The following is a 14473-nucleotide window of genomic DNA, read 5'->3' on the forward strand; positions in this document are numbered from 1 at the left end:
ACACAGGCGTCGTGATTTACTATCTAACAGGGGACCTGAGTCAGTGTGTGTGTGTAACGTAAATCACTATTTAATAATGACCTGCAATTAATACATTAGAGAGCTATTTCTGCTTGATTTAACCCTTTAAACTCAGGTATTGCTGTAAAAACTCTAAATCTTTACAGTGTGTTTATGATGATAAGAAATGTCACAGCAAACACACAGTCGTCGTGATTTACTATCTAACAGGGGACCTGAGTCAGTGTGTGTGTGTATTGTAATCACTATTCAATAATGACCTGCAATTAATACATTAGAGAGCTATTTCTGCTTGATTTAACCCTTTAAACTCAGGTATTGCTGTAAAAACTCTAAATCTTTACAGTGTGTTTGTGATGATAAGAAATGTCACAGCAAACACACAGGCGTCGTGATTTACTATCTAACAGGGGACCTGAGTCAGTGTGTGTGTAACGTAATCACTATTCAATAATGACCTGCAATTAATACATTAGAGAGCTATTTCTGCTTGATTTAACCCTTTAAGCTCAGGTATTGCTGTAAAAACTCTAAATCTTTACAGTTTGTTTGTGATGATAAGAAATGACACAGCAAACACACAGGCGTCGTGATTTACTATCTAACAGGGGACCTGAGTGAGTGTGTGTGTGTAACGTAATCACTATTCAATAATGACCTGCAATTAATACATTAGAGAGCTATTTCTGCTTTATTTAACCCTTTAAACTCAGTTATTGCTGTAAAAACTCTAAATCTTTACAGTGTGTTTGTGATGATAAGAAATGTCACAGCAAACACACAGGCGTCGTGATTTACTATCTAACAGGGGACCTGAGTGAGTGTGTGTGTAACGTAATCACTATTCAATAATGACCTGCAATTAATACATTAGAGAGCTATTTCTGCTTGATTTAACCCTTTAAACTCAGGTATTGCAGTAAAAACTCTAAATCTTTGCAGTGTGTTTGTGATGATAAGAATTGTCACAGCAAACACACAGGCGTCGTGATTTACTATCTAACGGGACTCGACTCAGTGTGTGTGTGTAACATATTCATTATTCAATAAAGACCTGCAATTAATACATTAGAGAGCTATTTCTGCTTGATTTAACCCTTTAAACTCAGGTATTGCTGTAAAAACTCTAAATCTTTACAGAGTGTTTGTGATGATAAGAAATGTCACAGCAAACACACAGGCGTCGTGATTTACTATCTAACAGGGGACCTGAGTGAGTGTGTGTGTAACATAATCACTATTCAATAATGACCTGCAATTAATACATTAGAGAGCTTTTTCTGCTTGATTTAACCCTTTAAACTCAGGTATTGCTGTAAAACCTCTAAATCTTTACAGTGTGTTTGTGATGATAAGAAATGTCACAGCAAACACACAGGCGTCGTGATTTACTATCTAACAGGGGACCTGAGTCAGTGTGTGTAACATAATCACTATTCAATAATGACCGGCAATTAATACATTAGAGAGCTATTTCTGCTTGATTTAACCCTTTAAACTCAGGTATTGCTGTAAAACCTCTAAATCTTTGCAGTGTGTTTGTGATGATAAGAAATGTCACAGCAAACACACAGGCGTCGTGATTTACTATCTAACAGGGGACCTGAGTCAGTGTGTGTGTGTAACATAATCACTATTCAATAATGACCGGCAATTAATACATTAGAGAGCTATTTCTGCTTGATTTAACCCTTTAAACTCAGGTATTGCTGTAAAAACTCTAAATCTTTGCAGTGTGTTTATGATGATAAGAAATGTCACAGCAAACACACAGGCGTCGTGATTTACTATCTAACAGGGGACCTGAGTCAGTGTGTGTGTAACGTAATCACTATTCAATAATTACCTGCAATTAATACATTAGAGAGCTTTTTCTGCTTGATTTAACCCTTTAAACTCAGTTATTGCTGTAAAAACTCTAAATCTTTACAGTGTGTTTATGATGATAAGAAATGTCACAGCAAACACACAGGCGTCGTGATTTACTATCTAACAGGGGACCTGAGTCAGTGTGTGTGTAACATAATCACTATTCAATAATGACCTGCAATTAATACATTAGAGAGCTATTTCTGCTTGATTTAACCCTTTAAACTCAGTTATTGCTGTAAAAACTCTAAATCTTTGCAGTGTGTTTATGATGATAAGAAATGTCACAGCAAACACACAGGCGTCGTGATTTACTATCTAACAGGGGACCTGCATCATTTTGTTAAACATAAATAAATCAAAAGTGGTTAGTTTAAAAAGCTCATAAGTGTATAAGGTGGTAAGATGGGCCTTTTATATGGGCCAAAAGTCACACATTATTTTTACAAATACATGGCTAAAATAAAATGTTTTTAATAATGTCTATGTTAACACTTGTTTAAAAGAACTTTAGATGCAAAGTTTGTCCCATTTACCGTACCTTTTTTTTTTATATAAATAAAATAATGCATTATTTTTCAATAATTATAGGCCACTGTCATTAAAATGTTATATATATATATATATACACAGAAACAAAAAATGTTTACAAAAGCATTGAATGAGATCCCTTAATAATTTAATAAAGTTTTACGGTCTCTCCACGGCCATGATGGATGGTATTTACTATATTTATTTGTAGAAACTGAGGACACACACATTTTGATGGCAGATGTATTTCTAATTACATCCTGGTTGTTTAGATTTTTTAATCGTTTTTTCTTGGATCCTGTAGTATTTAATTTTAAAGTAATGCAAAGTTTGAAACTAGTCAGGGTATTTAGTAAAGAGATATAATCTATATAATGTTTGTTCCTTTAGTAAGCAGCCTGTTAAACAGCAGCTCTAGAGTCAGAGGACAGCAGGCCATTCAAACAATAGAGGAGTGTGTGTGTGTGAACGACGTGTGTTTAAGGGCTATTACAGTTCCTGCTCCAGCCTACAGGGGAGCTGCTGAGCATGGCCTTAAACACTCACACACTCTTAGGTCCCCTCTTGGTCAAAATTTTTAAAAATTCACCAGAGTGTTGTTTCTTGATTTTATCATGATTTAAACACACACACCTGTAGGTCCTTACTTGGTCAAACATTTAAAAAATCACCAGAGCATTTCTTTAGTTTTTTACTTCATTTTCACATGATTTAATGCATGACCAACAGGGGACTTGAAAAATGTCCCCTCTTGGCTCAGAGGTCCCCTGTTGGTGAGTGTGTAACGACGCCAAGGTCCCCTGTTAGATAGGTAGACAAGTACACACACACACACACACACACACACACACACACACACACACACACACACACACACACACACACACACACACACACACACACACACACACACACACTTCTTACTTAGTACTTTTGTCTTGTTTTTAGTCTAAATTTCTAAAACGCTTACATTAAGAAACATTTACTAGACAAGTAAAAATGATTGTCTTGTTTTGGGGAAAAAATACTCAAAATTAAGAGAGCTTAAAATATTTTATTGCTTAAAATAAGCTAAATAAATGTTATTTTAAGATTATTTTACTTACCCCACTGGCATAATTTTTTGTCATTTTCCCCCCAAAACAAGACAATAATTTTTACTTGTCTAATAAATTCTTCTTGTTTTAAGAATGTGTAGATGTTTGGACTAGAAACAAGACAAAAATACTAAGTAAGACGAGCATTTTTTTGCAGTGTGTTACCTGTTATGGGGTAATCCACGTAGCGGTGGGTCTTTCCGTCATAATATTCGGTGCCCTTCACCACCACCAGGTGGGCAGGGAAGTTGACGCCCCACGCTAGTGTGCTCGTTGCTATTAACACCTGAGACAGAGCCGAAGAAATACACAGGGTGAAGTCTTATTGCACCAAATCAATCCTTACAGATGCCGTTTAACAGTTAACATAATCCTTATGTTTTTGGGCAGAGCTGAAAATGTCCCGCCTTATATTAGCACACCCCTCTGGAACGACCGATTGCCATGTACTCCTGTAATAAAGTGCCTTCCTGTGAGCACTTGTGATTAGATTTCGAGACCATAAATACAGTATTGTTCGGAAAAAAGTTAGGGACAGTAAGATTTTTGCATTTTTTATTAGAATATAAAATATTATATTTGGTAACACTTCAGTATGGGGAACACATATTCACTATTAACTACGACTTTTGCCTCAATAAACTCCTGATTTACTGCTTATTAATAGTTAGTACGGTAGTTTTTGTAGCTTTAAGTTTAGGTATTGGGTCGGATTAAGGGATGTAGAATAAGGTCATGCAGAATATGTGCTTTATAAGTACTAATAAGTACTAATATCTTAGTAATATGCATGATAATAAGCAACTAGTTAATAGTTAATAACTTAAATGCTACAAAAACTACCGTACTAACTATTAATAAGCAGTAAATGAGGAGTTTATTGAGGCAAAAGTCGTAGTTAATAGTGAATATGTGGTCCTCATATTAAAGTGTTACCGACTTTTCTTAAATTTCTGGTTTTATGTTTTTGTAATCTGTTTATGTGAAACTTTTTTTGTGCTGGCATTTTGGCAGGACTCAACACATTATCCCTGACTTCCAGTCACTACACGATCCCGAAAAACTGAAGGACTTACTCGGTGAAGGACCTGCTTCCACTTATATAGCACAGCATATCTATAAATGCCACAAATTGAGATGTACTGAGTGAACACATCCTGATTAATAATATATTGTATTGTATATTATGTGTATATATAAATATAAATGTGAATATGTTTGATGTATGTATCTGTTTTGCTTTGTGAAATGCTTTGGCAATATGTACCCATGTATGTCATGCCAATAAAGCACAATTGAATTGAATTGACTCCCTGATAGAAGAGATTTTCATCTCAACGGGATTATTCCTGGTAAAATAAAGGATAAATATAGAAGTGACACTAAAGACTTATAACATCATATTTAAGACATTTTAAGACCGAAGCAGAGAAATATTTATACTGTATGTCCATACAGAACAAACCCACACAATTTCACAATAATTCATGCATCTTAAATTTTTATTACACTCAACTGTGAAATAGCATCAGTGCAAGTTTCTCAATAAATGTTTCATTCAAAATATATGTATGAAATTTGTTTATGTACTAATATATCAATGCTTAAAGGAAGGCAATTGTGACGATACTAGTCAAGTCAATGTGTAAAATAATGTATATACAGTCAAACTAAAATGTATTCAGACACCTTCAACCTTTTCACACAGTTTAGAAAATTATAATAAAATATGACAAGAACTCAGAGTTAAACTGTCAGAACTAATTCCTCTTGATAATGTCAGATAAGAACAAACACTTCAGCAAAACATGATCAGGTCAACGTGAAGGAATCATTTTGGTCCCAAATTTGTATACATTTATTTTAATCAAGTTTGGTTTGACTGTATTCTTTCCTTCCTGTGACAGAGCAGCCCATCATCACCTTGTGACGTTTAATAATCACATCATTGGGATTCCTGTTATTCCGTCGTCAAATTTGAAACCTCTGATAATTAAATGTTGTTATAGGTTAAAGGGTTACTTCAGCGATTAGCATATGGCTTTGTATCAGTAGAAACCCTGGAGTATATTCGAATGATCGTGCTCCCCCTCTCATATCCCCCTGAGACGAGAGATTTATGCATTGTATTTCTGGAAAAATTACTCCGGTGACGCAAATATCGTCGTTTTGCATCATCGGTAAAATGTTTGGCCAGACTCTAAAGACTACAGCCAGCAGAGGGAGCCATTTCCGCATGTTTTCAACACCCATGGGGGATGGAGATCGCACTCACAGCTCAGCTCAGGCACTCATGGAAACGCAAAAGTGAGTGTTTTATCTTCTCAAGTTAATTCCTATGAAAGTTAATCTTCCAAAGGCATGAACTGAAAACGCACCAGACTTAACACGAGCTGAGAACGACTGCCGCGAGCGTGGACACGTTTACCTCAGCTCTCATCACGAGAGCTCATTCAGCTCTTCGCGATGCGTGTAATGTGACTCCGGCTGTGTGTGTGCTGCCACTTCCTCAGCAGCTAAATCACAATATATTGAAGAGACACGTTCAGTTTTTAATTGTAGTGTCTGTTCTCTAACTGAACTGATTTTATGAAGATGAACGCGGTGGTGGGAAAGTGAAAGCGATTCAGTAGCGGTGGCTTTGGGAGTGGCCTCACAGGGCAGTGAAGCATTCTGGGAATTGTAGTCTTTTATCCCCATGAGACAAAAATACATTTTCTGTCTTTTCTCAGTCTAGAAGGCACCAAATTCAAAAATAATTTCACATTTCTACTACATTAATGACCCAGTTTAAATACAGATTAATCTTTTCAGTGCTGAAGTAGCCCTTTAAGTTATTTAAGTCTATGGCCTTAATTTGGAAATTTTAAGATTTTTAAGCACCCTATTCTAACAATACAAAACCTTTATATTTCAAACAAATGCTGTTCTTTAGTACTTTATGTTATCAACATTGATAATAATCATAAATGTTTGTTGATCATCATATCCTCATATGAGAATGATTAGTGAAGGATCATGTGACTCTGAAGACTGGAGTAATGATGATAAATTCAGCTTTGATCACAGGAATAAATCACACTTTTCTGTATATTCACATAGAAAGCAGTTATATTTAATTATAATAATGTTTCACAATATTACTGATCTTACTGTATTTTTGATCAAATATAAATGCAGCTGTGGTGAGCATAAGATATCTGTGGGATGTCTTTATTAACTGAACTTCAGATGTGTTTCACATGCTTAACTGTTCTGCACCGCGACCATATTGATGTGTGAAATATCACATTTGCATTATATCAACATAACCATCAATGTTTTTACAGCAAGCCACTGAAGACATAAACCCATGAGACCAGCAAGCTGCACTAAGAAGAACGTTTCATTTGGATTCGTTCCAATAAATCAATTCATCACTCACAAATCCGTATATAAATGACTGTTATAACCGCTCCGCTCACAGGTATTTACCCAAACCTAGCTCCTACATTCGATTTATTCCAAAACAGTGTGGAAAAGGTTCGCCCCATTGGTGGCATCACAGGAGGTCTCACCTGGATCTTACAGTTGACAAAAAGCTCTTCCACCGTCTTCCTGTCCCGCTCGTGAAGCCCCGCGTGATGCATCCCGATCCCAAACGCCAGGGTGAGCTTCAGGTTTGACTCTCTCGTAGTGGCAATGATATCGGTCATCTAACAACACACACACACACACATTAGAAACCCTTGTGGCACCATGCACTTTAAGGGTACTCCGATCAGGATTTTTAGAGCCGATCACCGATCACAGGAAGCAGTATCTGCCTTTCCGATCACCGATACCGTTCAATTAGAAGCTTTCTTTTATCAAATAGAATTATTTATAGGGAATTTTACAGACATTAATTCAGGGACTTAATTTTTTTTTCTGAAAATGGGGGAAAGTTGCAAAAGTTAGTGCTAAAAAAAAGTTGCACAAGTTAGCCATTTAAGAGCAGTGAGTGTCATTAAGGTTAATCAAACATCAAGACAAAGAGAAACTCAGAGACAGCAGCAGTTTATTCAACTGCTAATATCACTACTTAAAGGGTTGGAGAGCGCTCCGAGCGCATGAAGTTGAAAAAAAGTCAACTCTGAGCGGAAAAGCGCGCAACGTCATGTTTATTTTCTGTTGTCCAATTGAATGAATGGAGAGGCGGGCCTTCTGTTGTGCTGACCGTTACATTGATTTGACTGACAGTACAGGTGATTCGGGGGTTGCCTAGACCAGTGGTTCCCAAACCTGTCCTGGAGGACCCCCAGCACTGCACATTTTGCATGTTTCCCTCATCAGACACACCTGATCCAAATCATCAGCTCATTAGTAGAGATGGCAAGACCTGAAGTGGGTGTGTCTGATTAGGGAGACATACAAAATGTGCAGTGCTGGGGGTCCTCCAGGACAGGTTTGGGAACCACTGGCCTAGACACATAAAAAATAAAAAAACAGCGCCTCGCGTTTTCGAACCTGAAAAAACTTGTTCTGTGAGATCGGGGCCTTATTCTGCATGACCTTATTCTACATCCCTTAATCCAAACCAATACCTAAACTTAAAGCTACAAAAACTACCGTACTAACTATTAATAAGCAGTAAATCAGGAGTTTATAGAGGCAAAAGTCGTAGTTAATAGTGAATATGTGTTCCCCATGCTAAAGTGTCAGCAAATATTCATACTCCCCTTCAGCATTATAATTATTTTACCCACACTAGAAAGAGAGAGATGCTGCATTTCAGATCTGGCCAGATCTGCCTTTTTAGAGACCGCCGATCAATCATCCCAAAGTGATTATCGCCGGTTGCCGATCAATCGGAGCACCCCTAATACACTTTACTCATAAAGAAAGAGAGAGATGGAGATGTTAGGACAGGGAACAGTGGAAACAAATGGAGGGAATTAGGAAGTGCTGTTGGAGGGACGGCTAACATCAGCCTTGTGTCAGTCAAACAGCAGGGACTCGGCCGTTACACGCCTCAGTGCAGTGAAGCAGCGGGACGCCCCGTATATCACTGGAACACACAGCCGTCCGCTGGAGCTATCAGCACATGGAGCGCACGGGCCAGAATCAGGACATCTACACATCAAAATCATGCTCTATTTACCCACCGTCCACCTTGTTTCAAAGCTTTAAAAAAAAATCTAAAATACATTTTCAAAGAATCTTAACTAAGCTCTTTATAAGCACATGCATTCAAACACTCTGGTTCACTATTTGGGGACTCTCCATAGACGTAATGGTTGTGATACTGTACAAACCGTATATTCTCTCCCCTTATACTAACCCTACCCAACATACACACACACGTTGTGTTTCCATGTATTATAGGGACTTTCCATAGGCGTAATGGTTTTTATACGGTACAAACTGTAATTTCTATCCCCTTCTCTCAATAGATTTAAATAAAAACATATTTGGCGATTTATAAGCCTTTTTAACTAGTGAGGACCAGTCCAATGTCCTCACTAGTGAGTCATTTTCATATTTTACTATATAAGTTAGGACATTTGTGTCCTTACAAGTATTGCCGAACACACACACACACACACACACACACACACACACACACACACACACACACACACACACACACACACACACACACACACACACACACACACACACACACACACACACACACACACACACACACACACACACACACACACACACACACACACACACAGCCCCTAAACCTACCCATCACAGGAAACATTCTGCATTTTTTACATTTTCAAAACACATCACTTTGTATGATTTATAAGATGTTTTCCTCATGGGGACCAACAAATGTCCCCACAAAGACAAGGATTTTGGAAATTGCCATCTTTGTGGGGACATTTTGTCCTCATAACGTAGGGTTAACCAGATAACCCAACCCACCCACACAAACACACCCACCCACCCACACCCACACGCAAATAGATCTTTATTAATTCATGCAAATCTTCTTCTTGTTTTTTTTCTTCAGTGACGTACAAAGGAAATATGTTATAGACAGTATGCATAAAATGAAAATTGTAATGTGTGACATGCGACAAAGATTCATGTGCGCTAGTCTCTCATGCAAAGGTCTGTATAATTTTTTGTTTTTGCAGAGGTTCCTTTAGGGGCTCCATAAATAAGCAATGTAGAATATTTAGTAAAAGAAAAATAACAACACCAAAACTAACTTTTTCCTGCAGAAAAGTGTTAGAGTCTCCATCGACTTCAGTGGTAATGTTCTGTTCAGCATTATAAGTGAACTTAAAGGGTTAGTTCACCCAAAAATAAAAAAATAATGTCATTAACTCCTCACCCTAATGTCGTTCCACAGCCGTAAGACCTCCGATCATCTTCACACACAGTTTAAGATATTTTAGATTTAGTCAGAGAGCGTATCTAAGTGTATGCACACTATACTGTCCATGTCCAGAAAGGGAATAAAAACATCATCACAGTAGTCCATATGAGACATCAGTGGGTTAATTAGAGTCTCTTGAAGCATCCAAAATACATTTGGGTCCAAAAATCACAAAAACTACGACTTTATTCAGCATTGTCTTCTCTTCCGGGTTTGTTTTCAAACCTCAAATAAAGATTCAAACGGTTATGAATCAGCGTATCGATTCATGATTCGGATCGCCAATGTCACGTGATTTCAGCAGTTTGACACGCGATCCGAATCATGAATCGATACGCTGATTCATAACCGTTTGAATCTTTATTTGAGGATTGAAAACAAACACAGACACACTTTGATGATGTTTTTATTCCCTTTCTGGACATGGACAGTATAGTGTGCATACACTTAGATACGCTCTCGGACTAAATTTAAAATATCTTAAACTGTGTGTGAAGATGAATGGAGGTCTTACGGGTGTGGAGCAACATTAGGGGGAGGAGTTAATGACAAAATTCATTTTTTGGCTGAACTAACCCTTTAAGCAACTGGACAGGCAGAATGAGACTAGACACGCTTTCTGTCTGCTGTGCATTCACTGACATAACGCAATGTTTTAAATGATTATGATTCAAAACCAGTTATGAATGCACCATTTCAAATGATAGATTTCTCTGAGGGGGAACCCAAAAACTGCAGTTTATATTTATTAAATGATAAGCAGGACGAATGGAACCAATCTGAGGTCATAATCGCCCAACGCTGACCTCCGCACTACCCTGTAAAATGTAGTTTGCTGACGTGAGACTGAAGATGTATGTCTGCTTTCTGCAATGTTTGAGTGTGTGTGTGTATCATGCGTACACCATTAAAGAAATTATCACCTCCGTAAGGCTGCAATTTTTATGTGATTACTTTGTGATTGGGATGAGAAAACCATTCCTTTTTTTCTGACTAGCTCTCTAATCGAGTGCTTTGAAAATATTAGCACACATCTGCGACGGCGAGCAGAAAAAAGCTGTTTGTTCACATCTTGAAATGATCTGAAGGCATGCAGTGGAACGGAAAGAGGAATTTAATGAGAGATGACACAGGCTTTTGCAGCAGAAGCTGCTCTGAGCCGCACTGTAATCACCGTTAAAGAGATACTGAGCTGCTTGAGAATGAGGAAAAGGGACGAGGATACACACGACAGGAGAGAAAGAAACAACAGTAGCAAGGCAAAAGAACGGAGAAATGCTGCAAATTGCAAACAAGATTGTGAATTCACCATTGTGAATAACTTTCGCCATCTATGAGAAGCATCTGCATGCCTGAACGATACTGTTTTATAACATTTTTCAATTCATTTTTTCATTCCAATGGCGTGGCAGTCATAGCTTGAAGTCACATGTTTCAAGCTAGCTCTTCTCAAGTTGTAGTTCATCACATTAAAGGGTTAGTTCTCCCAAAAATGAGTTCATTAATTACTCCGCCTCATGTTGTTGGACACCCGTAAGACCTTCGTTCATCTTCAGAACACAGATGAAGATATTTTTGTTGATGGCTGAGAAAGGCTTCAGAAAGGCCTCCATTGGCATTCAGTCCATTCCCCCTGACCCGCTCACAAGACCCATAAAGGCACTAAAGACGTCGCTACAAAGTCCATCTCACTACAGCGGCTGTACAATAATGTTAGGAAGTGACGAGAATAGTTTTTGTGCACAAAAATCAAAATAATGACTTTATCCACCAAGTTATTATCGTGAACTCGCCGCATGCGCGAGAATGTGACGCAGATCCGCCGTTCATGACCCGGAAGAGGAGGAGCCGCTATCGCCTGAGCTCACGGCCGAGACCTACACAGAAGACAATAACTTGGCGGATAAAGTCATTATTTCGACTTTTTTGTGCACAAAAACTATTCTCGTCACTTCCTAACATTATTGTACAGCCACTGTAGTGAGATGGACTTTGTAGCGACGTCTTTAGTGCCTTTATGGGTCTTGTGAGCGGGTCAGGGGGAATGTACTGAATGCCAATGGAGGCCTTTCTGAAGCCTTTCTCAGCCATCAACAAAAATATCTTCATTTGTGTTCTGAAGATGAACGAAGGTCTTACGGGTGTCCAACAACATGAGGGGGAGTAATTAATGAAATAACTTTCATTTTTGGGTGAACTAACCCTTTAACTATGAACATGTTCAGCGAGTGCTTCACAAACCATCATTAGAGTTTGGATCTAATTTTCAAGAATATAGGTATTGCTTTTCAAACTAAATTTCTGTTACATTTTTTGCCTGAAAAGTCTGGCTGTTTTATTCATCTTTTAAATAAAAGTTACTCGGCTTTAAAGGAGTAATGAATTCATGCATTTCTTGAGCTTTTGACATATAAGAGGTCTTCATATTATAAGAATATCCTGTAAGTTTTTAAAACTGAAAACTTCCTTATTAGTCCAAAAACAGCTTGGTTTTTTTATTGAAACCAAGCCACTTCATCATCGCAACTTTGGCCCCGCCCACTGGTGTGTTAGTGAGATGACGAGGACATTTAATTTAACTTACACTACGGTGCTGTTGAATGCTTGAATCTCATTGGTTGACATTCTAAGGTGTGCATTTATTTTCAGGGAAACGCACGGCTAAAGTAGGCTAAAGTTCCAGGCAGATCACACATTACAGTTCACATATCACTTGTTACGTCTGCGACGTATTTTGGTGGTTTTCCTTCTCTTTCTCCCCCCCCCCCTTTTATTGTTCTCAGCTGTCATTCATTCTTAGGTTCGTGATTGGTTGGTTTGCCCATCAATCATCATTTGTCCAAGAGAGATCCCTCCCAAGGAACCAATCAGAACTCATCTCACCTGTATAAAGACCTGGAAACAACTGGAGGAAGGAGAGGCGTGTTTTCTTTCGTTTGTTTTGACAATTTGTATCTACTTTCCCCGATTGATAGTTTGGTTTTGAAACTTTGTTTTGAAAGACATTGTTTTGGTTACAACTTTACGTTTTAACCTGTGACTTGTTTACACTGCTCATTTCGGACCCTGAGCGATGGGATAGTTTCAGCATGTCACGTGACCTACATAATACAACACGTAGTATTTGAAATTGTTTATACACACCAGGTAAGGAGCGGTTGCCACCTTCTGTATTTATGTTTGTTAGTTAGTGTAGCTTAGTTGGTTTAGGTGTTTATTTATGTCTTTATTTTTAAGATAGTTAAGTACTTCAATTGATAAGTTAGCTGGTTTTTGTTTTGTTGATTTCTTTGCTTTAGCACCGCTCATAGTCCCACGCTTTTTGTTCTGTCTTTTTGTTTTACTATTTTGTGTATATATATTCTGTAAATATCCTTTTCTATGATCACTATATTACTTTGTAAATCAATCGGGTGTTTGTTGGTTTATTTATGATTTTTGAAATTACTAAAAGAGTTAAAAGTTTAAATCTGCCTCTGCCTGATTCATATTGTCATACATTTATCAGTAACTGAACCCATTCTATTCTTTCATTTTATTTTACTTTAATACATGTTACCAACCCTATTACTCCTAGACATATCTTTTTTTTAGGTAGACGTAACATAATTGGGGGCTCGTCGTTTGTTACTGTAAATAAAACTGTGTGACTATTTGATTAATGGCAGAGACTCAGTATAGTTGGCTGAGGTTAACTCTTATTGTATTTGTCCACTAGAGCATGATAACACGATTTGTGGTAATATTTAGCTTCCTGATGGCATTTAATTTGAAGTGTTTCATTGATAATCCCACATTAGAGTTGCTTGAAACTTGTAGAAAGGATGAGTTGTTAATAATAGCTAACCACTTTCAGATTTCTATTTCGAAACAATCACTAAAACGGCAAATTAAAGCTGAAGTGATAGATCGGCTGTACGAATTGGAAATTTTGACTAGGCCTGAATTGGATGGAAAGACCGATCCTTTTGGCGAGGGGCAAGATGTGCATGAAGTAGGTAAAGAGGAGGTAGAGACAGTTGCGATGGAGGCGGAGGCCACTGTCGGGGCTGCTGGTTTACCACCCTTTGAGCCTTTTTCACCAGGTACCCCCAGTACAAGAGGGGATTTACAGACGAAGGTGCGAATAGCACGTATTGAGGTGGAAGCACGAGCACAAGCCCGCCAAGCAGAGCTGGATCTGCGTCTACAAATCCGCAGGCTTGAAATTGAAGCCGACAAAGAGGTAAAGCTTCGTAAATTGGAGATTGAAGCGGCCCAGGTTACTCCAGTCTCCTCTGTGCGGCAGAACTTCTCGTCGGTGAGTGAAAATTCGGCTTATTCTGGTTCTACCACATTTGATGTGGGCAGGCATATTGCTTTAGTTCCGAATTTTAGAGAATCTGAAGTGGATAGTTATTTTAACGCTTTTGAGAGAATCGCAACTTCCTTGGGTTGGCCAAAGGATGTTTGGTCATTACTCTTACAATGCAAGTTAGTTGGTAAAGCATTGGAGGTATACTCTACCCTGTCATTGGAAGATGGTCTTAAGTATGATGTAGTTAAATCGACCATACTTAGATCATATGAATTAGTACCAGAGGCTTACAGGCAA

General features: G+C 38.1%; 1 protein-coding gene across 1 annotated transcript in view; it reads right to left on the minus strand.

Annotated features, from left to right (window-relative positions):
• The window catches only part of ascc3 (activating signal cointegrator 1 complex subunit 3), a 327642-nt gene that overhangs the window by 68698 nt on the left and 244471 nt on the right, over nt 1-14473 (minus strand). Inside the window, exons 31-32 of the mRNA XM_067449368.1 lie at nt 7076-7213; nt 3684-3804 (exon numbers count right to left, since the gene is read on the minus strand). Of these exons, the coding sequence (XP_067305469.1) occupies nt 3684-3804; nt 7076-7213 (259 nt within the window). The remainder of the gene's footprint in view (nt 1-3683; nt 3805-7075; nt 7214-14473) is intronic.

This window comes from Pseudorasbora parva, chromosome 7 (assembly GCF_024679245.1).
Source record: "Pseudorasbora parva isolate DD20220531a chromosome 7, ASM2467924v1, whole genome shotgun sequence".
In the NCBI taxonomy this organism is placed as follows: domain Eukaryota; kingdom Metazoa; phylum Chordata; class Actinopteri; order Cypriniformes; family Gobionidae; genus Pseudorasbora; species Pseudorasbora parva.